General features: G+C 36.1%; 1 protein-coding gene across 35 annotated transcripts in view; it reads left to right on the top strand.

Moving 5' to 3' along the window:
* Window positions 1-22913, top strand: part of DLG2 (discs large MAGUK scaffold protein 2) — a 1042459-nt gene that overhangs the window by 669014 nt on the left and 350532 nt on the right. The window contains exons 1-2 of one of the 35 annotated variants that reach the window (XM_080581568.1): window positions 11106-22032; window positions 22493-22567. The exons of 32 other annotated variants lie outside the window; for them this stretch is intronic. In XM_080581568.1, coding sequence (XP_080437694.1) covers window positions 22496-22567 — 72 coding nt within the window. In that variant the 5' untranslated portion in view covers window positions 11106-22032; window positions 22493-22495. Of the gene's footprint in view, window positions 1-11105; window positions 22608-22913 lie in introns of those variants that run through there. 2 more of the 35 variants (XM_080581567.1, XM_080581570.1) reach the window with 2 other exon arrangements.

Raw genomic sequence — 22913 nt, 5'->3', positions numbered from 1 at the left:
TGAGAGAGGATGGGAAAGATTTTTGTGAGCTACTTTTGTATAAGTAAACTAATGTTACATAGTTGTAAATATATATATATCCTAGTAATATCAAAATAGGCTATTTGATGTAGATATGAAGAGAGATGAATACTATGTGTTAAAGCATCATTAGGTGTATCGGAATAGTGTAGGTAATGGGTTGGCTCCTGAGAGGAGTCTAAAAACTTGTCCCATTAAGTCTAGAAAAGCAAAGACTGAGAGGAGATATGATTGCAATCTGTAAATACATTTGAGGGTAAACACCAGATAGGGAAGATAATTAGGTAGATCAAAGGAAACTGTTGATAGAATAATAAATGAGTCCAAATTGGCCATGTATAAATTTAAGCTGGAAATTGAATATGCTTACTAACCATCAAAGCTATTAAATATCCCTCCTAACACTGACTTTGTGATGTAGCCTTCCTGTAGGATTAATTTCTGAAACACAGCTTAACCAGTTTACGACAGGGATTACTTCAGAGAATTGGCTGCAACAGCCACAGGAGTCAACTCAGAAACCTGGGTCCTCTTTTCCTGAGATTCTGGTGAATGTGCTCATAGGCACCACAACAAAATTACTGATTTTAAAACCTATTTAGACAGATAAACAGGACAGATCAAATCCTCGTTTGTATGCAGAATGTGTCATACATTGAATTGGTGCTTCAGGGCTAGACTGTGATTTTGAATCTACACCTGCTCCAGATGCATTAAAGTGTCCTTTACATTCCTCCTCAGGCTATGCAGAACCTTAGTTGTGTTCTGTCACCTGAGCAGGTGGCTGGATTATGCATTTATAATTTCTGCTGCCCTTGCCCATACAGCACAGCTGAGCAATGAGCAATGTGATTTGCCATTAGTGTGGACGTAAGGAGAGGAGTGAGGTCATGGTGCATGAGGATTGTTTCTCCAGTGATGTGGTTAACGCACCCCCACCAGCTCAGGACTGTGCTGAGAAGCAGTGTAGGTGTGTCAAATTGTAGGCTTATGTGTTTCCCAGGCAAAGTTGTACCACGCTACCCTCAGCACCTTGAAAATGTCATCTTGTTCTGTTTGTGAAGTGCTAGAAAAATCAAGCTCTGCTTCGTGACTAGCGTTCCTGGAGTTAACACAATACAACCGATAAATGAGTATATTGTTATTAATTCAATTAAAGAATCCAGGACTGCTTTTAACACTCAATTAATTTAAATATAGATGAGTATATTCCACCAAACTACAGGTGATGGCAGTTTTGCAGTATTTCACTATTGTTCTGATTTTGCTATTGTTACTTAAGTTGAAAAAGATTTGACAGCTCTGATTTAACTGGTTTTCTTCATAGCATGCAAGCAGTAGATCTGGGCTTTTCAGTTATTTTTCTAAATAGTTATTAAAGAACTTGAAAGGAAGGAAATTTATCCCTGAAGTAACTTTATCAGATAATGAAAGCAAATGTCCCTTGCCAAGCAGGAAGAGATCATCAAAAGGGCATGCTTCTTCATTCAAACTTTTTTTTTTTCTGGATGGACATGAACGTGACTTATTTTTCTTTCTACTTTTCATCTGTGTAAGCTTAGCAACAACTGAAGAATCTACTTAATTTCTTCACCTGGAATGAGAACAAGGGACCTAATCCATCTTTGCCATTGATCATTCTTATCTCCCAAAAAGGCAAATAGGAAACTAATAGTTTGAATTGTGCTTCTGCAGCTACGCATTATTTATTTTTAAGGCATATTTCACACCTTTCACTGTGCACTCTATGTCAGTGATTTGTCCTTGACCTGGCTTATTTTTGCCAGAGATGTTTTTATGCTATTGTGGTTTTCTTTCTTATCCATAAGTGCAACACAAAATTCTTCTTCTGTTCATTGCATCTTTCATCACCATCATTCCCGACACTAAAGATAATGCAAATTTTCTTTATGCTTCAAATTTTGCTAAAAACAAAAACAAATCTCTGGGGGAATAAAGTGGTTTTCCTTAGTTCTCATTCTTATTTCATTTACAAAATCTACTTCATGGGAACAGAAAATTATTTATTTTAGTTTATAATTCACTGCCTAGTGCATAGACATTTTTGGTCAATCTTACTGATTTTTTTTCTTTCTTCTTTTTTTCCTAATTCCAAGCAGATAAGTCATTGTATGTCAGAATTCCAATATTGCAGAATGACAAATTTGAAGCTCCCTAGTTTGAAGAGATCCTTTCAGCTCTGTTAACAATATCAAGCTGTGGGGTTTTCAGCACACAGCTAAGTGCAGCGCACTAAAGCAAGGCCACAGCAGTGTCACAGCTTGGGGAGCTCGTCTTGCCCCAGGCAAGGCTGGAAGAGAGAATGAGGAAAGCAGGGAGAAGAGTTAAAGCCCACATCAGCTGATTTATGCAGGGTGGGTATTTTGTTATCTATGTTGTCATGTAAGATACTACACTCATGAGGACAGGATGTTTGTGGAGAAGTAACTTAAAACATAGCATTAAGTATTAATTAGAACAAGTCGATTATCCTGGAACTTGCTGACAGCTCTTTTCACCACTTCTACCAAAATAGAGCCCTGTCATTGTGCTTTTCCATGTTCTTGTTCAGCATCACTTGCTGAATAGCATATATTACTGTTTTCTTGTATTCTCCCATCTGTTTGTATGCTGGTTTTCTATGCATTTTCTTACATTTAGATTGTAAACTTCTGGGTTGTTTGGGGTCTGTGTTTGCACAGCACTCAACAGAACAAGCTACATTTAAATTAGGGTATCTGGGAAAGCTCCCAAGAATGTCTGGTTGTCTCCCAGCTCCATTTTGCTTCCCCAAAGAGCACTTCCATGCATAGATGTAATGAAAAAAAGGAAAGTGGAACATACAGATAGGCATTGTGGAAAGCTGCAAGAATCTCTATTTAGACTTACAGAGCGCGAGGACCCTGTACCTTTCCATGCCTAGGGTGCAGTTTAAGCATCTCCATATTGTCCGTGATTCATAACTTTCTAGTACAGTATATAATAAAAACTGTACTTAAAGCATTAAGCAATGTACATGCAGCAACAAAAGTGGGACCACTATGAAATACTAACAAAATTACCCATACAGAACGGTTTTACCTGATGGCTACAGCACAGTTCACACAGGTACAATGCTAAGCTCTCCCTCGATTAGAAGAAGTTCAAGAGAATAATGTAGTCAATAAGTAATGAGAGAAAAGCCCTTCATTTGCCAATTAGCAACTTCAGATTGTGCATATTTTATGAAATTCTGAAAACATTGGTAAACATGCAGCAGCAAGTGTATTAAATTATATGAAAATAATGATGGCTTCAGGGCCAGTTGAGTTTGGCTGGCATTTAATTATGTATTTATATTGTTATATAAATATATCGCAAGTCTTTTTTTAAACAGACAACATTTTATAGGTTTGATTCTGTGCGTTCTTTCATTTCCCAATTTTCCGAGCTTCAAACCCTTGTTTCTGTTGAGTAGTTCTTCATGGAATTACAGAATCACAGAATGGTTGAGGTTGGAAGGCACCTCTGGATCCCTCTGGTCCAACCCCTGCTCAAGCAGGGACACCCAGAGCAGGCTGCCCAGGACCATGTCTGGGTGGCTTTTGAAGATATCCAAAGAGGAGACCCCACAGCCTCTCTGGGCAAGTTGTGCCAGTTCTCCATCACCTGCATGGTAATGAAGTGCTTCCTGATGTTCAGATGGAAACAAATGAAGAGGAGTACCTTATGGTTCAAATGCAGAGGAGTTCCTGATGTAACAAGTTCAGAAGGAAAATGCCATATCTTTCTGTGCACTTTTACTAGAGATCTCTGAGATTCTTTTGTGAAAAGTGTTTTCTGTGGGGAATTTTTTCATAAACCTTTATGATACCTCCTACAAAAATATTTTTAATTAATTATATTTGTCATTTTGTTTGAAGAGAATTTTTTTTTTTGCTGATTTGACCTGAAAGCAATTTGCTTAGATGGCAACATTCCCCTTGACAAAATATTTCAAAGTTTTATCAGTTATAATTTATGCAAATTCTAGGTCAAGAGGCTTTTCTGATAATAATTGTAGCCTAAGGCCACCCTTGTAAAATTAGAAGGGAAAAAAAAAAGGTATTATTTATATTTGTCTCTGTTTATTAATCTTCATTATCAGCTACTTCTGTATATATCGTAGCTTAAAAGACAATTTTGACAGTTTTGACTCTAACCAGCAGTCAGAATACTATGCAACTCTTTCTTCAAATTTCAATTGTTTCCTAAAAATTGCTGGACTCCTACAGACAGATTTTTTCTGTCTCTTCACATCTCCTAGTTAGCTGTCCAACAGAAAGTAAATACCGCTTTTTTTCTGTCTCTGTTATACTGTCCTTCTCTCCCCAGTTCATTTTATTTCATATGAATTAAATGATGACGATAAAGTTACTGTGTGCTTTCTTTGGTGAAGGACACATAAACGAAGGCAGTATCAGCGCATGTTTTTCAGGACTCTTTCAGTATTTCTTCACCAATATGTCCCTGCTGTTTAAGGATCATCTTGGATGAGCGAAAGTAATGTGGTTTCCAGAGTAGGGTATTTCTTGGCTCTTCTGTTGTTATACCACCAAGTTACCACTTATTAATAATAATCATGTTGTAAGTGTAAATGCCCACTGTGCCACCCATGAGACTCAACCAGGAATAGGGGGGGTGTGGTCTAGCTACGCTGCTACTCTGAGGCTTTTTTTTCATAGAATTATATAATGGCTTGGCTTGGAAAGGACCTTAAAGAGCATCTAACTCCAAGCTCCCTGCCATAGGCAGGGATGCCACCCTCTAGATCAGGTTGTCCAAGGCCCCATCCAACCTGGCCTTGAACACCTCCAGGGATGGGGCATCCACAGCTTCTCTGGGCAGCCTGTTCCAGCGCCTCACTACCCTTACGGTGAAGAATTTCCTCCTAATTTCTAATTTAAATCTATCATCTTTCAGTTTAAGACCATTCTCTCCTGTCCTATCATTATTTACCTGAGTAAAGAGTCCTTCCCCATCCTTTTTATAAGACCCCTTTAAGTACTGAAAAAACACAGTGAGGTCTCTGCGGAACCTTCTCTTCTCCAGGCTGAACATGTCCATCTCTCTCAGCCTTTCTTCATAGGAGAGGTGCTCCAGCCCTTTGATAATCTTTGTAGCCCTCCTCTGGACTTGTTCTAACAGATCCACATCTTCCTTGTATGTGGGCTCCAGACCTGGATGCAGTACTCCAGGTGGGGCTTCACAAGGGCAGAGTAGAGGGAGACAGTCACCTCCCTTGACCTGCAAAGGTCTTATTCCAAAGACAAACCACTACAAGCTATTCTAGAATGAAGAATTACATTCTTCCTTTCTCTCAACTTCCTGCCCTCTTGTTGAGAGCCATGATCTTACCCCTCCCCCCTGTTCATTCTCACTTTCATATTTGACTTACTCAGCTTCCTGAAGACTTCCTCAGGCTACTTATGAGTTCACTTCCTCTCTCCTAGTGCACCTTGATAAATGTCCTCTTTGTCCCTCTTTACCTTGTCTAATCAAGTTCAGCCTCCTGCAGCATCTGGTATTCACACATGGCCTACTTTGGAGGGGAAAAAAAAAAAAAACTCTACAGAAAAGAATTAAGAATTTTCTCTTGGGGAATTCCATGAATCTAGTTGTAAGTGTATGTTTGTATAAGGCAGTGTAACAAGTAGATGTCCAAAGTAGAAAGGCATAAAGACATTTTCATTGAATATTTATTAAACCTAGGACTCTGGAACTTTGCTTTTTTCTTAGATTCTGTTTTACTTAGCAGCATTTCAGATGCTGATTAACTAAACCTGGTGTTACGTTCCCTGGATTTCTGTTAGATTTAATTATGCTGGGAATGCAGTTTCTTAAATCATTTTGACACTACTAGAAAGCTTGAATATATTAAATTCGATATCAGACAAAATAAGAAACCCAAAAAAGAGCAATCACAGAACTTACTAGAGAGTTAGAGAAAAGGAAATATGGTAATGAAATACTGAAAAATATTCAAGAAAGAAAAAAACAATATTTGTTTGTTGGTTTTTAAGGTAATAAAAGGAAGAAAGACATCATCCTGGGGGCATAGAATTGAAATAGTGATACTACAGAGGCTAAGCAAACAGCAAGACTAAAGAAGGACTAGAGAAGTGATGCAGGGAAATACAGAACAAATTAATGTACTTTGCAGAAATGGTTAATTTCCAGGCTTACTTTAGTGATGGACAGGATTACATTAGGACTGAGTGTCTGCAATGCTGCTGACGGCTCACTGATGGGATATACAGAACATCTAGACCTTGTTCGGCGCTATTAATCATCCTTTTTTAATCACTTCAGCTCTGTGATGTGTGCCAGGGGCATTATTCTCTCACCAGTGTCTTACTTGAATCAAGGCAGTTGTCTTGTATCTCAGGTACCTCCTGCTACTCCTCACTGCTGCTCCAGCACTCCTGTTGGCTTCTCCATCCTCTGTGGGAAAAAGTCATAAAATATTGTAATAGATCTCACAACCTGTTTTTGAGTTGTGAAAACAGAATGTGACCCTGGTATTTCGAGATACAGGAAACACTTTATAATGGGAACACCAGCAGTCTTTGCAGAGAGAGAGCCAGAGAACATGATAATATATAAGCTATCTCATCAGCTGTCCTCCATTGGGTGAGTACATTGTACGGCCTCCAAAAGCTGCTTTCCACTCTGTGGATAAGAAGTTGAGCAAAGGGAAAAGTTTTCTAAAAAGTAAACTCACATTGAACAGTTTTAAGTGCATATGATGCCTTCTGTTGCCGGTTGTAGCATATTGAAGACTTATACATTCATTATAATCACTATGAGTTTTCTAAACCTTAAGAAAATCATCATTCTCTTTTCTTGGTTTATTTTGTTGGGCAACTGATTTGTTCATTCGTGGAATATGTGGTTTAATTGCAGGGTAACTGCCCAAATTCTAATGCAAAAAGAGCCCCTTGAAAACAGAATGTCTTTCTAGGTATTACTTGAAGGATAAAGCACAAAACTAAAATCTGAAGTGCTAAATTAGTTCTCTAAGTTGTCAGACAAGATTTCTATAAGTCTTCAGATATTGAAAAAGAGCTGAGGAAAGTCAAATCAAAATGGAATTTTAGCTTTCAAGCAAAATGAAAAAAAGACATCCTCTATAGAAAAAAAGACTGGAAGATTATCTGTGAGGGTGTTGTGAGAATACAGATAATTGAAGCAAGTTTCAGATGAAATAATCTTCTGATTTTTAGTGTTAGAACTGATATGCAGGAGGCAATTACTCTGCTAGAAAGAAAAAAATAATAATTTAGTTGCAGGCATGATGAAGAAGAAAGGACTGATTAAATCTGTGAAATAATCTTTCTAAGGTCTGGAGAGTAGGTAAACATTCAGTGAGGACCTAAAGAAAGGAAAACAAAACTTACGACAAACTACACATTACTGACCAGTAGTAACTAACCTTGAATCTGTCCTACTCAGAGTAGAGTGAGATGCTGTCTGTTTCAAAGATGATACTCAGTGTAGGAACATCATCCAGATTTTTTTTTTTTTTATAAGTGGAAAATCAATGTGATTATTCCTGACAGGAGAAGTAATGTGGTGTAAATATGTAAAGGATTCTTTTCTGAAGTTGGAATATGTTTAAGCATTTTCAATGAAGATTCAGCCATACCTATGGAAGGTGCTATATCTTTGAAAATACTGGTCTGTTGCTTTTTGAAGTACAGCTTTTCCAGGCCACATTTCTGCTAGGAATTGCTGTCTGTTAATGATTTAAGCATTCTCACGAGCTTATAAATTTCAGACTGGCTCTTCTGACAAGCTGGCTCACTAGAGTGGGTGATCTTAAGTAGGTGGGCAAAGGAGAGGCTTTCTGGAAATATAGAAACAATGCTGAGTTTAATCACTAGTTTGAATTCACCAGTTTAAATTAATTTCTTATTTTTCAGTAGCGAGTCTATTTTGTGACCACTTTAAATCAAGATGATTTTTTTTTTTTTTTTGCACTGGGCAAAGCTAAGAACCATTCTTTGTACGTAGTGACTGAAATTTATATGAAATCTGGAGGAAATCTTATATGTTCACTGAGGTATTGTTCTTTGGGATAATTAGAGGTCAGATCATGTTTCCATGTGCCCATATTCTTCCCTTTCAATTTCATTCAGCCAACAAAAAATAATCCCCCTTTTGATTCAATGCCGTGTTTGGAGAAGTTTGCAGTTAAATTAAATGAAAACATGTCTTCTTTTATAGTATTTCATAAATTGACACAGTAACTTTAAATTTGAGAAGTTTTATGAAATATTGTTATGGGAATTTTGAACAACAGATGGTGGATAAACACAGTGCACTTTGAAATTTGGTATTTGTAGCACTTGTTCTCTCTGTGCTGTGGGTTCACTGTCTGTGGATGACTCACACACATATATGCATTCACGGATGAAGCAGAACAAACTTAAGTTTAGATTTGAAATTTTATTGATTTCCTGGCTGTATTTTCTAAATGCTTATAATGAAGCAATCTGTCTTGCTACTATCTGTATGCCATATTATGTATGCATATTACTTTGTTGTAAGATCAATGTTTTTGTTGACTGTCATAATGATTTTTATCTTTGTACTAGAAGTTCGAAAAATTCCTAGTAGTTAGGAATCATCATGGGTAGCCAGGGTGAGAGTGAAAACAGATTAATGGCTTCTTATAATTTAGTAAGTTTTACAAAGAATTTCTTAGTGAAATGCATAGGTGGAGTACTTATATGTTTTCTCAATTTTACCAAAGTGCTCTTTGTTCATTACTGTTAAATCTGAGTAGGAAACAACTATTTTTAAATAACTAAAGGTGACTATTGCAGAAACTGTTGGATCTAAATGAAACAAAGTGCTGTAAGCATCTTGTCTCAACTTGAATATTGAGCACTTTGGAAGAACGGAGTCCAACCGAGAAGAAGTGGTGGGGCCAAACATGCCCAATTCTGACTTTGGTCTTGGCCCCTGTGATGGTAGTGTAGGCTTAAAGATGGGGCATTTGTAAAATTGAGCTTGTTAGAAAGGGTCAAATCAAATATTTTTTACTTAAGTGCTCAAGCATTCATTTTGTCTAGTGTGATATTGATTTACATATAAAATTTTACATATAAAATTATATCTCTAAAATCTCAGCATCATGTTGCAGCTTTCAGCACAGATGTAACGTGTTGCTTGAGGCTAAAGTTAAATCTCATCTAGTGAAGAATTACATGCAGAACTTTAGTTCACGTTCAAAAGCTTCAGAAGTTTCTCCTAGATTATTCTAATTCTCTTGTTATTTTTACATTTGTTGTTTTAACAGCATATTTTGAGTTCTATAGAGAATTCTTTGTAGCCACTCCTTAAATTAATTATAATGTATGTTGCAGAGTATCAGTATTTTTGTAAATGAATTCAGCATTGAGTAACTTCAATATTTCTGTCACTGAGCTGTAAAACTATCTTTATCAGAATTAATATTTACTTTCCGTATAGCTACAGAATTATCAAACCAATTATTTTTCTAGTTTTATGGTGTTTTGGTTTTTGTTTGTTGTTGTTGTGGTTTGGGTGTTTTTTTTTTTTTTTTTTTCCAGCTTAAAAGAGCTAAATCATTAAATTCACAGACATCTATTATCCCCTTTGTAATGATGCATATAGTTGTTCAGATTCAAAATAAACAAAGCCCGTAATGTGTTTCTGAGTCTTCACTAGGTGAAGGGGACAGGCTGCCCATTGTGTGCTGCTGACCTCTTGTGCTATCCCCATGTTGTTTTTTTTTAATTTGTTTTTTTCTTCCTCTGTATTTCCAGATGCCTCATCATAGGAAAAAAACTTTGCCAGAAATAAAGGATTTTATTTTACTTTATTGAAAAAACTGTGTATCATTTCAGATGTTAGTGCAGTGTGACATTGCTCTGTAGAGAGAGCTGAGGCAAGCACTGAAATGGATAGATACTTGTAGAACAGTCATGCTCTTTCTCTGTTTTTCATATATCCCACCACATCAGATTACTGAGAAAAAAAAGTCTTTTTTTTTTTTTATGTCTTTAATGGCAGTTTCATTTGTCTGTTTTAAAGCTGTTCATTAATTCACTGATAGTTCCATTCGGAATCTTAATCTTTCCTAGAGTGCCAGATTTTGCATAAAACAACATTATGCATGCCTTGGATATTTTAGCCAAATCTAATATTACAGTCTATGCCAGTATGTCCTATATGCTTCGTGTGACCAAAGTTCTGGTCAGTGGAGACAATCTTTTGATTCTGTATGTGTATATCAAGTTTGTCGATAACAAACGTCTGTCTGTAATTTACACATGGATCAATTTTATTTTTTTTTCCCTGGATGACTTTGTAGATGATGACAAGCCTTAATAAATGCTAAAACTTAATCCCATGCAATGCTTGCAGTTTTTCTTTGATAGATTTTTGCCTTTCACATACATTTGTTAACAAGGAGATAATATTACAATGATTGTATAATTTGTTTGCTAGCTATAGAATATTAATGAACAATCTTAAACTACAAAACACAGTCACCCCCTTGTTTTTTTAGGGTATTATCATTATTAGCAGTAGATTTATACTTGTATATACTTAGGCAAGCAAAATAACATTGTGATGCACAATGGAGTCTGGATTTTATACAGTATAAGGACAAAGTATGCAGAAGAGGCATATGCATTAATGTATATTTGTCTTCAGATTAAGTTGATGCTTTTCATAATCAGACATGGGAATGGAAAGATATTTGATGCTTAAAATAACCATGTTTGTGCTTTGAATAAGGTTTTAAACAAACCTGAAAATGTAAAGATAAATATTTAACATGCATGAGTACAAACAATGCAAGTTCCTTATGTTAAATCTTTTTTTTGATTATACATACAATTTCTGTAGTGAATTTGCAGATGGAATCTTGGGAAAAGCCAACCAAGTTACCCATATACCACTGACAGCAGGAAGAGAGCTTGATGTGAAATGTTATATCACAAAGTTATCTATTTTTTTCCTGCCTCCACTGCACACTGGTAAAAAATTGATACCTTTCATAAGTTTCCTTGGGGGAAATATGTAAAGTGGCAGGGAAAGGATTCATAATCATGATAAAAATACTTATCCAATGTGTGGGAAAATGGGGCTGACATACCTCTTCTGCCCGATGTATAGCAGGAATTTGTCTGTGATGAATGCCTAGATTTGATGAGGTGTGTCTTTCTCCTGTTGGACCTGTTCCACTTTGAATATACAATTATATATTCATTAGATCAGAGATGGTGTGCCTGTTGATTAAGGCACTCCTTTGAAATGGAAGCCCTAGTGGTGTCTGTTCCAGAGCAGTATTTTGGTTCAGGTTTGGCAGCTCCGATGAGTTCTTCATCACTGAGCTGCTGGTTATTCTGATCTCATTCTCTCTCTTTCTTGCTTTTTAACACCCTTTCTTACCTCAATTTTCTCTCTCATTTTAGAGCACAAATTGCATGCCAGGACTAAGAAACTATTAAATGAAGGTTGATTGCAACTGATAAATGTATGTGAAACATTTTGACTTGCACCAATTTGCATGTTGATGAATTGCACTGCAGAAGTGTCTCTTTCTATACAGTGTAGATAGAGGGCATGTAGTGTGCCTACCCTAATTGAAGTTGTTCTACTGAACATATTTTGGAAACCAGGTAAAATGGATGCCACCTTTTGTTTTTTTTTTTTTCCAAAAACATACAATCATGCAAAAAAGATGTTTATCTTACCTCATTCTTACAGGTCAATGCACTCTGCTGGTGTTATTCATGAGGATTCTAGGATGTCAGTAGAGTGATGTTCAGTACCCTGCTTCAAAACCCACTACAGTTCAGTAGCTCTGAAGGGGGCAAGAGAAATGCCTCCTCTTTAGGAGGAGGTATGGGAATTAAAAAGCCCTGAAATGACAGTAATTAATGTGAATGCTTATAATAAAAAAAAAAAAAAAAAGAGAGAGGGAAAGTTTCACTTCTAGAGATGCTTACAAATGCAGAATTAGTAATCTCCTTCTCTCTACTGAAATTGCTTCTTTCTCTGAATTTATCCAGTACCATTGAAAAGTAAAGTTAATTTAGAAGGCTGTAGTATCAGGAGCATACTGTTTATTTTTCAGTGAGTGTTTTATAAGTAAAATTTCAAATTTGCATTTGCATTGCTAAGGTGTACACACAGAAGCGCTTTCCCTTTCTGAAGAGCTAATTCTTCTAGCTTTTCTTTTTGCATTAAATACATTTATTTTGCATTTTACTGTCAGGGGAATGTATGTGGAATCCATTTCAGGAACACGGAAGAAATACCAACAACAGGAATTTCAGGTTAACTTCTTAGAGTGCTACTCCTAAAATGAATCAGCAAAAATAGGCCTCTAGTGACAGGAAAACTACTGCTAATACTAGGTAAACTAGACATAATGTGTTAGGAATTCAGATAAAAGATGGGTTTTAAAAGGATATACTTATAGCGTGGCTGCTTATTTTGAAATACTGATATTTTCTCAGACAGCAATATGAATAGGATGATTTTTCTGAAAATTCCGCTCGTCAAACTTGTCATTACTGCCCTTGAATAGGCTTACATGTGTAAGCCACATAGCCTCGACCCAGAGGCATCTCAGGCTGTGATCTTTCCATAGAGAGTCTAATACCAGGTAGAAATGATTAGGGGTTTTGAGACTTGGTTGTCTTTTGCTTTTCTTCTTAAAAAGAATTTTGGCCAAATTCTAATTCATCTAACTTTCATTTGTACGGTAGGAATCTCAGTCTAGAATCATCTGTTCCTCAGCCTCTCTTCCTACCACCTTCAAAGAGGCAAAAGTGGCATCTGTAAAGCTGGGGAAGAGAGGACTTCCTATTTCCACAGTTTCCTTTGGAATAATGTTATTTAGCTTGAATATTGCTATTAACTTATCCTAGTTATTTTTAATATGACTTAATATGATTCATTACCATGACACGGATCTGTAATAGTACATGAGAATTTAGAGTTTCTTTGAATTTCCAACAAAAATAATATCTGATATTACAAGTTATTATAGGAATATTGTGCGGAAGAGCAGTCTAGTTCTGTTGCACTGTACTCTGTACATTTATTTATATATATATGCAAAATGTATTCATAACCTAACCAAGCTTCATGAAAGTATTGATACAAGTAAAGGAACAGTGAATCTTACCTCAACCAATTTCTAGAAGAGCGGGAATGTTTTTAACTAGGTTTTACAGACAGACACCTTGTTAAAGACTGCTCTTCACTTCTTCCTTTCAGAGGGACACACGTAAAATTGATGTTTCTAATGTAAAGGGATAGCTACTGTGCATTTCTCATGTGACAAAACTAACTTGCTTACTTTCAAAGAAGTGTGTGAAAGTTACTCAAGGTACAGGACTTTTTTTAGGTACACGGCCATGCAGAAGGTTTAACTATCATATAATTTTTAAGATAAAATTCAGAAGGGAGTTTTTAGTGACCAAAATATTCTAAGCTTGAAAGCAGATTTTGAAAAAAAAATATAATATTTGTGACACTAGAATTTAATAAAAGCCGAGAATAATTCACGATGGAAGGTATTTGTGGAGGTCATCTAGTCTAAGATCCTGCTCAAAAGCAGACACTTCTGAAGCTATGTTGGACTGCTTAGGGTCATATACGGTCAAGTTTGCTGAGAATAAAAACCAAAATGGTCACTGAAATGAAATGTTATATTAAAATAGGATTAGGACAAAGTTGGGAAAAAATGTAAGGTTTAGATCTATATCTCTGAAAAACAATGACTTGCATTTTATGCTATTTTTTGTTCTTTGTGTTTCTTCTCAGTGAAACTTACAGTTGAGCATCACGGGACCTGAAACAAAAGTCATAAGTGTTACTCAAAATAGCAAAGTATTTCAAAAGCTTGCTTTAATTTGTATTAAAAGCTGTGTCAGTGCTAAACTCTGTGTGCATAGCCACTAGAGTAGTGCAGTGATGGCAAGGTAAGTGATGCAATAGCAAGAATATTCAGTCATTTGCCACTAGGATTTGTGCTAGAACTTGAAAGCCTCAAGGGCCTTTTAGTTCATTAATACTTTTGCTTTTTCTTCCAGATTACATGCCCTGAAGTTCATGATTTTGCATAAAGAAGCAAATCAATAGTTTTACTCATTCATTTATTTTGCCTTTGATGCTGGATTGAATAATTGTTAGAGAGAAAAGATTATCAACATTTTGTAAAGGATGTAAACATTCTAGAATTTTAATCTAGATGGTTAACCATATATGTATTTCACTAGAATAAGTCTTTGGGCTATAATATGTTAAAAATGCTAAAATAATTAAATTGGAAGGTGAGAACAAATCTATATACTCATTTCATATTTGTGGATATGACAATCAAAAGGAAAAGAACTGTAGCTTAGAGAATAGTTTAGAACTTGGGTTTATTCCAGCAACTTTCATATTCAAGGTATCTCAAATTCCTCAAGTACTTTACAGAGCTATCTTACTAGAGCAATCTGTGCACGTAAATCCATTTTGATACACAACAGTTTTTCAACAAAGACTTCAAGCTACAAACTGGTTTAACCAAGAAAAGTGTTGGGTTTCCACATACTCTCAAGACACCCACTGGGGTTTTCAACTTCTCTTTGTATAGCAGTGAATTATCAGCAGAATGGGATTAGAGGTGTGTCATCCTTTAGAGAGGAACTAAATTCCTTTTCTTCATTTCCTTTTAATTGCTAGCACTATGTGGTGAAACCTAGTTGGTTTCCATAGCTTCACTAAACTAATTTTTTTTGTTTCCTAAGCCCTTGTACAAACATGACTGCCTACCTCTGTCACAGGCTTACAAGCATTTAAACAACCCTTAATTTCCTCAGTTTTTGCAAGTAATTGCATTGTGAAAACTTCAGTGATGATCATGTCAAAGTTTTCAAAGCTAGCTTTGCTATTCTTCCAATTCTTGTTAGTGTTCTATTCTTACTGCTATTTTTCCTTATGTCTAGTTACTATTATCACTTAGTGAGTGCTTTCCTTTCCTTGATCTGACTTTTTTCACTTTGATTGTGGAGTCCTGGGAGTTCAGAAAGCTCTCAGGTTATGGCTGATGAGAAGTCTAGTGCTAGCCTGGAGTGACACAATAAAACAAAGATTTTTTCAAGTGAACTGAAACCTTTCACTCCCTAGAAGCAGAGTTCCGCTCTTCCAAAGAATGTGCATCCGTGTTTTGACAAAACTTTTGTGATATTTAGTTTTCTCCCCTACTACTTTTCAGCTAGTCATCAGATTTTGTTTTCTGTGACATTTGTTTGCTTTCACTGTATGCATCTAACTAAAAGAGGATATATGGTGCCTATTTTTCTGTATGAGAGAATAGGCAAGGTCATGATGCCCCCATGATGGTGAGGAAAAACATCCCTACACAGAATATTGAAGTAGGACAAGAAGCATATTGAAAGAAAAAAAAAAAAAAGTAGGCATGCACATTTGTCACAGCTCAGAAGCTGTTAATGTGCACTTAGTAGAGATACAGAAGAGGGGTGGTGACATTCTTCTTTGTCATAGGGGAAATCTTATATAGCAGTATCCATTATTTAAAGCTTTTTCAACTTAGAAGAGGGAGTTCCTGATTCCTTTTATTATTATTATTACTATTTGGTGGGTTTAGTGCCTTTTTTTTTTTTTCATTTAGTTAAAGGAAAAAATCTTATTTCCTTATGTCCCTTTAAAGGAAGGTCTGAAATTCTTAGGTCTTGAAAACCAAACCTGAAGAGAGTTCATATCTATCTTTTTGCAACAGTATCAGTCTGTATACAAAGATTGACATAGGATACACTAGCTTTTATTTATTTTTTTTTTTATTGGTAGTGGCTTCATTTGATGATTTGCTAGATTTCCTGTTCTACAGAGCTGTACATTTCACACATATTATGAAAAATAAAAATCCTTTGTTTCTTTTTCAAAACTCTTCCTCCTGAAGGCTGTACTTCACCTGGGCAGAGCTGAGAGAACAATATTCCTCTACTGATAACAAGTGAGAGTAAACGAAGGAGGCAGTTGTAGTCGTGTGTATTGTGGTTTTGTAATGAATGTGCTGACCCTGATAAGGGGCTTGAAAACAACAAATGGCACTGTGAGGGATGAAAATCTGTACCATATGGAACGTAATATAACTATGGAGTCTCAAAACTCTGACTCTGGGGAGCATGCCAGCATACGTGGGAGAAGTGAGAATTTCATGAATTATGTTACTCTTGAGTAGATTTGAAAGTACAAAAGAGTTCAACAGTACTCGGATAAATATGCAAATATCCTTGTTCTCTGAATGAGACAGAAAAGTGGCTTTGATGTGTAGGCTTTCAGAACTTGAGTTTTGTATAAAACACATAGTAGAAGAAAAGTACAGTATAGGATGGAATGTGCAAATACTGAAAACTGCTGAAATGATTTAAGTCTTTTTACCTATCAGGTTCCCCAGGTTTGGCAGGATTAGAAAGGTGTATTAGGATGGGAGATAGCTAAACAATCACATACTGAATGGCAAGAAATGGTCTGGTAATTTAGCATGTATAACTCTTTCTTCAGAATATAAAAATAATGTTAGTGTAAATGCTGGGTTGTGAGAAGTCCAGATAAGAATCCTAGAACCTTGAGTAGTAGCGTTGTATATATATTTTCTATCAAAATCCTGTATTAGATGGAAGTATTTTGCATATTACAAAATCACCTGTTCTGGCATGAAACATTAACTTGTTCAGCTGTTGTTTGCATTGTGGCTTTGTGCTGTTGAACTGGGCATTGTTGGCTGATGGGTGAAATACCCCTGCTAAGTATAATCTGCATCCTGATGGCTGAGTGATAGACAAAGTCCTGTATCACTTCACTGTTGGATAAAGGGAAGTTGTATGTTTCAGTTGAGAAGTACTTTGTGGAGAAAAATATAATTGAACAACATCTACAGACATTACAGACATAATAAGCACACAATGAGACGTAATTAGCATCCACTGATCTTTCCAGCTATCTCCAAAGGTTGCTCTCTTCTTAAGCTTGTTATAGCCAATGGTAGTCACTCCATATAACTATCTTGGGTGCCAAACTAAGTAAATTTATCTGCTGTAGTACATAGGAAAAGAGAAAGCATGTCAAAGACTATTTCAGAGCAACAGCTAATCCTGGCTTGTATCAATTCATCCCATGACCATCAATTACGATCAGAGTTTTCAATCATTTGTCTCATTTGAAGGGATTGATTAACTTGATTGATTCTTGATTAACACTAGTCCTCACAGTCCTTAAATGTTTGTTTATTTGCCCTGTCTCTTGCTACAAATACACAACAACCACCCCGTTTTGTAAGGCTGGTTTATTCTCAGCTTTCACTTACTCAACACTGCTGAGTAGTACTGAGAGAAACCTAATCCTGTAAAAGAAGGGAGAATGTGGTTTATGCAAGGTGTTAATTCTTTTATCTCATGGGAGAAGGTGTTTTGGTTTTTTTATTTCAGTTGAAACTGAAGTACCCTGAGGAAAGAACCCTAAGTGGAACCAAATCTGGCAGCAGTCTTAGCCAGGATTCATGTACTACTATTTTGTAAAATCTGGTTTTGATATTAAAAAGGTACTCTGTGAGAGATGAATTTTGGACACAACAAAAAAAATTCTGAGTATTCCAGCCAAACTGTTTTGAACAGCTGTAGTATTAGTTTCATATTTTACTTTTTGTAAGGATTCAGAAATGTGACTGCACTTAAATAGAAATGTAAAAATTAAAAATGAGTACAGAGTGATACAGCTTATTAAAATAAATAAAAAGTCAATTTTCAAGTTATTTGTCACAGAGTTTCCCACAGTTTTTCCACCACCTGAAATAGTCTCAGGAGTAGTTTGTGAATGAACATTTCCTTGCAGCAACATTTGCTTGTTTAAAAAAGAAAAACAAGAAAATCTTTCTCCTTTTTAACAAAAATAAATAATTCCTTAGCCAACATCACAGTCAGAAAAATGTGCAGTACTTACACAGAGTGAGAAGGTGCCTTGAATGAATTTATGTAGCTACCAAAGCTGAAAAGCTTTAGGATTTTGATGTATCTATGTCAAATTCTGAAATTCTGTCAAATGTGATACTGACTTCAGAGGACAAAATTTAAATTTGTATATTAAAGTGTTTTGAAATTTTTGCATAAACGAGAGAAAAATAGCATTGGTTGGAAAGGAAAGGGTTTACTAACCCTATAGGCCATTGGTGCTCTTAAAACACTGAAGGCTACTTCTCATTCTTTGTTAAATTCAGCAGACAACTTTTTATGGAGTGTCAAATAACAAAGTTGATATGGTCCTTTAAAGGTGTAATAAATGGAGACAAAAAAAGGCATGTGTTTAGGAATGAGTCAGCTATCGTTTTGTGAGCTTTCTCTTGACTAAACTTGCTCTGATAAAACCTGCCAATTTAGTCAGCAATTCATACTTTAAGCCATCTGTAAAAACTGTGAGAGAGAAGAGCATTCCATATATTTGTCTGTGAACGTCAGAGTAAAAGTAGGAAGCCAGCAGGGAAAAGAAAAAACAAACAAACAAACAAAAAAAAACATCCTGAGAGAAACTTAGAAATACTTATCCTGTCAAGAATAAACAAATTAGGCAGTGTGTTCCTGGTTATGTTTTCTTTAATACATAAAATTCTGCTTCTTATGAACATGTGGTTTGGCAAAAGAAGATTTTCTTTTTAAAGTCTCAGAATTTTATAGGGAAACAGAACAATTATTGCAAGATTACAAATCAGATCGAGTTATTTATTCTGTAATTAGCCATTTTTTGCCCTATCATTTTCATTCAAAACTTCGCAGCACTTTGCATATGTATATTATTCTTGTCCTTTCCTTTTTCCTTTTCCTCTCCTCTTCTCTCCTTTCTCCAATCAATAAAACTTCCCCCAAAGAAACAGCAACAAGCGCATGATCACAAAGTTAGCAAGTGTCAAGAGTTTTGATTCTCTTTTACATGGTCCCATGAACAGATTGAATGCTTTTTCCACCACCATGTGCTCTGACCCCTGTATTTCCTCTGTACTGATAAGCAGCATTTCTGAGGGCCTAGTGGAAGAGTCATCATACATTTCTGTGATGCTGTGTTTGGATATAAATTTGCTGAGAAGCAGGAAAAACTTGTACAGAGGACCTGACATCCTTACTTGGCAGTGCCTCCCCTTTAAACCAGTGCAAAGCTTTGCAGGCTTGTGTCAAGTGTTTTGTTTACATATTTCTATTTGTTTGCTATTTGCCTAGTTCAGCACATTACAGATTTCATAGAATCTGACTTATGTTCCTTAACAGCAAAATGGCTCCTTTAAAACTGTAAGTAATAATAACAATAATAATAATAATAATACAAACATGACAATCATTTCAGGAATAGAGGCTGTGGGAATATGTCTTGTAGCCTGAAACAGTTCTCAGCCTCTAGAATCTGTTCTGGGAAATGCAGTTCCTCATTCTGTATTGGATGGACTAATGGACTCTGGAATAGGCGTCTTAGTATGCTTTCACTACAGGGTGAGGTTGCAGCAACAGTCAAGTAAATAATGTGCAGTTCATGTCTATTATTTTTCCAACCTAAATGCCAGAGAGCTTCAAAATCATGTCACTTCAGAACATTTTCAGAAGTTCTTTCAGGAGTACTGAAGTAATTAAGTCATTCAGAAAGATTCTCTGTAGCTGGTGTCAAAAACTGAGTTCTACTGTCATCTTACGGATTATAATGAAAAAAATGAAATTAAAATGGAAAACAACCCATATACAATTGTGGTATGCCTATTTAGTATGCTAAAATACAAAACGCGTGGCCCTTATTTAGGGAAGAACTCAGTCTGTCGTTGTGCATATCTGATTTCATTTCTGTGTTTTGGGCATTTATTCTTCTGCGATATTAATAAAGATCAAATGACTTTATATAATTCATAATCAAACTCTGTTCTAATGCAAAGGGGCAGACTGAATAAGAAAAAGAAAAAAAAAAAGAGACATATTAAGGAAAAGATCATTTGTAGAAACACAAATATTTCCACAGAAGTCAGTGTGAAGCACTTCTGAGGATTGCTCTGTGACAAAATAAAAATGCTGCAACCTGTAAAGATGCAGCATGGCTGCTCGCAATGGCACATGAAAGGAGAAGAACTCAAGATGGAAGGCTAAGTAAGAAGAAGAATGGGTCTCGTGGCCTTCTGGCTACCCAAAAACATTACCTGCTGGGGATTCTCATTTTATTTTTGTGTTCTTTATGTTGGCAGTTTAACAAGTCTTGAGGGGAGAGATTCAAACTGGCCAGAACTTGCAAGTTTTGTTTTCTTTCCCTGGCATGTGAATCATCCATCATCTTATTCTGACCCTAAGTGTTGCCTTTCAGTGTTGGCAGAACGTACAGCACAAGTCATCCACAGTGATACTGTGTTTCTGGCAGAGGTTGTCTGCCCCTCCAGGGCCAGGAGAATTATGGCCAGGTTTCTTCTGATCTCAGGCTGAGCTATAGCGAGCTTGGCTGACCCTCATGGAGGTGGAAAGCCCAGACTGAGAAGGGCACAAAGGAGGTAGGCTTATGCAGTAAACCCTAAGAAGAAGGATTGATTTTCATCCCTTCAGATGAGAACAGGAAAGAGGCCTCTCAGGCTGGGCTGGAGAGAAATTATTTTGATATTATTTTATTTATTTATTTTGATTTATGTATTTTTTATTTGTTTTATTTATTTATTTTGATTTATTTCTTTATTTATTTATTTTGATTTGGTGGTTTGACAGAAGTTTCTGTGTTTGAGAAGTAAAGTTGGGCAGAGAGAGAAGCTGAGAAACTGAGGCAATGTAATTCTTTGAGCCAAACTGGACGTGTTGTATGGTGCTACACTTTTTGCCAGGCTGTGCTCATGACTGAGGCCTTGCAATAAGAGGTGGGGAAGGTAGTAAGGAGCTAATCCGAAATTAAAAAATATATATATTTATATATACGTACATCTTTTGCTGAGTAATTTTATGCATGTCTTCCCAGTATAGTCAGAAGCTAATTATATGAGGTTTTTATAGTAGTAGCAATTGAGAACTTGAACAAAGGGATATATTTAGGTCAAGAGAGAATTCAGCTAATATAAATGGAACATAAAATGATTTGGGTCTGGAAACATATATTTAGGCATATGAATAATCATGTTTGAGCTATGTCATTGAAGTTGGTACATCTGTCTGAGACTTGTTCAGAGTTTTTTGTCCCCCAAATATGTTGTGGGATTTTTGGTTAAAACCATTCTATCAAAAAAGCAAGAATATTTAGAATATTTAGGCCTAAAAACCTCTTTTGTCTGTATCAGCTGTTATTTGTTCTTATTAAACCATTTATCAGCACAAACACCAAGGCTTTGAGCTCCTTGTTACTTGTAAGCATCCAATAAAAATAATGCTTCGAATAGGGGGAAGACAGTGAATTAACATGACAGGTATTTATAATCACTCCCAAACATGAGAGTCAGTGTGAGAGAAAGCATGAATATACCACTGTGGAAAATGCTAAGTGGCTAAGTGATGGTTCAGCTGTTGTTTTGGGCTGAATGACTGTACATGTTTTAATTGGTAAACACAAAATGGCTGGGAGACAGAGATACACCTAGAAAAGGCTTGGAAGGTGTGAAGATAATGAACAAATATTTTATTTTTCTGGGGTGGGGACAAAGAAGATGCAAAAAGTAGAGGGTGGGAAGCTAGCCCTTGTAGAATGGTTCAGGAATGGTTGTGCTAATAGACAGTGCTTAATTGATACTTGGGGTTACAGCTCATTAACTGCAATGAGTTTTTATCACAAGAACCATATGCTGATGAACCTGTAAATTAGGAAGACAGGGCAAAGCATGAGGAAAGGGGAGGAACATAAACATCAGTATTGCTGCTCAGAACTGAAATAGAAGAGTTTTAATTATTTGTTATTTTTCAACCCAAGGCTCTTAAGAGGACAGTAACCCAGGAGTGATGGCAGGCATGTTTTTAGCCTTGTTGGCCATGATCTAAAATGCCCCCATGCAAAGACAGATTTGTCTATGTAGCCATTGAAGACCCTTTAAGAACTACAGTGGGGAGGAAAAAAAAAAAAAAAAAGTTTAATTGCTCTTAACTTTTGCAACTCACTTTCTGGTGTAGGAAAGCCTTGCAGGGATATACCTAGCTGCTGAGCCAGCTAGTGTGTGACAGCTTGCATATCCTGTTGATCAAGTTAAGGTCTGCAACCTGAATAATTGCTTGTAATTTTCTGGATACAAAAGTGCCAATGAGAAGCACTGCCCTGTTCTTTTAAATGTTATTCCTAAGGGGCAGAATCAGAATAGTCTTGCAGCATAGCAGATGCACATTTATGGATAAATACTAAGGGCTAGCACTGATTCTCCTGTAGCAGTTTGCTGTTTACAGTCAGTATTGTTGTATTTTCTCCCTCTAAAAAGTTAATGGAAAAGAGTATGGTAGGAGGAAGAGAGTGCAGGGAAAGTGTGAAACCTTTCCAGAAAAATTATTTCCTGGTAAGAATTTTAATGAACTTTATGTGGAGACCTGTAGCAGGTAAGCACATCCCACGTAACAGGCAAGCTTTGAGAGTTTATAAAGCTCTACAGGCACTCTCTTTTCTTATGATACAGTCATTTGTGTTCCCAATTCAACTAAAAATTATATGAATATTTCTCCCTGACATTCTCTTTCCCCATCAAGAGTAAGTTTTGGGGACTTGGAAATCAATCTCTGTTCAGAAGCAGAGATTATTGCATACTTATAAAATCTCTTTGGAGTTTAAGTAAAACCAATAATTTTATTTTAATGGTTTTATTTTTTATTAATTTTTTCTTATTTTTTCTTAAAAATAAAATACTG

The sequence above is a fragment of the Anser brachyrhynchus genome, assembly GCF_964034855.1.
Source record: "Anser brachyrhynchus genome assembly, chromosome: 1".
Classification (NCBI taxonomy): domain Eukaryota; kingdom Metazoa; phylum Chordata; class Aves; order Anseriformes; family Anatidae; genus Anser; species Anser brachyrhynchus.
This window is presented reverse-complemented; position numbering and strand designations above follow the sequence as displayed.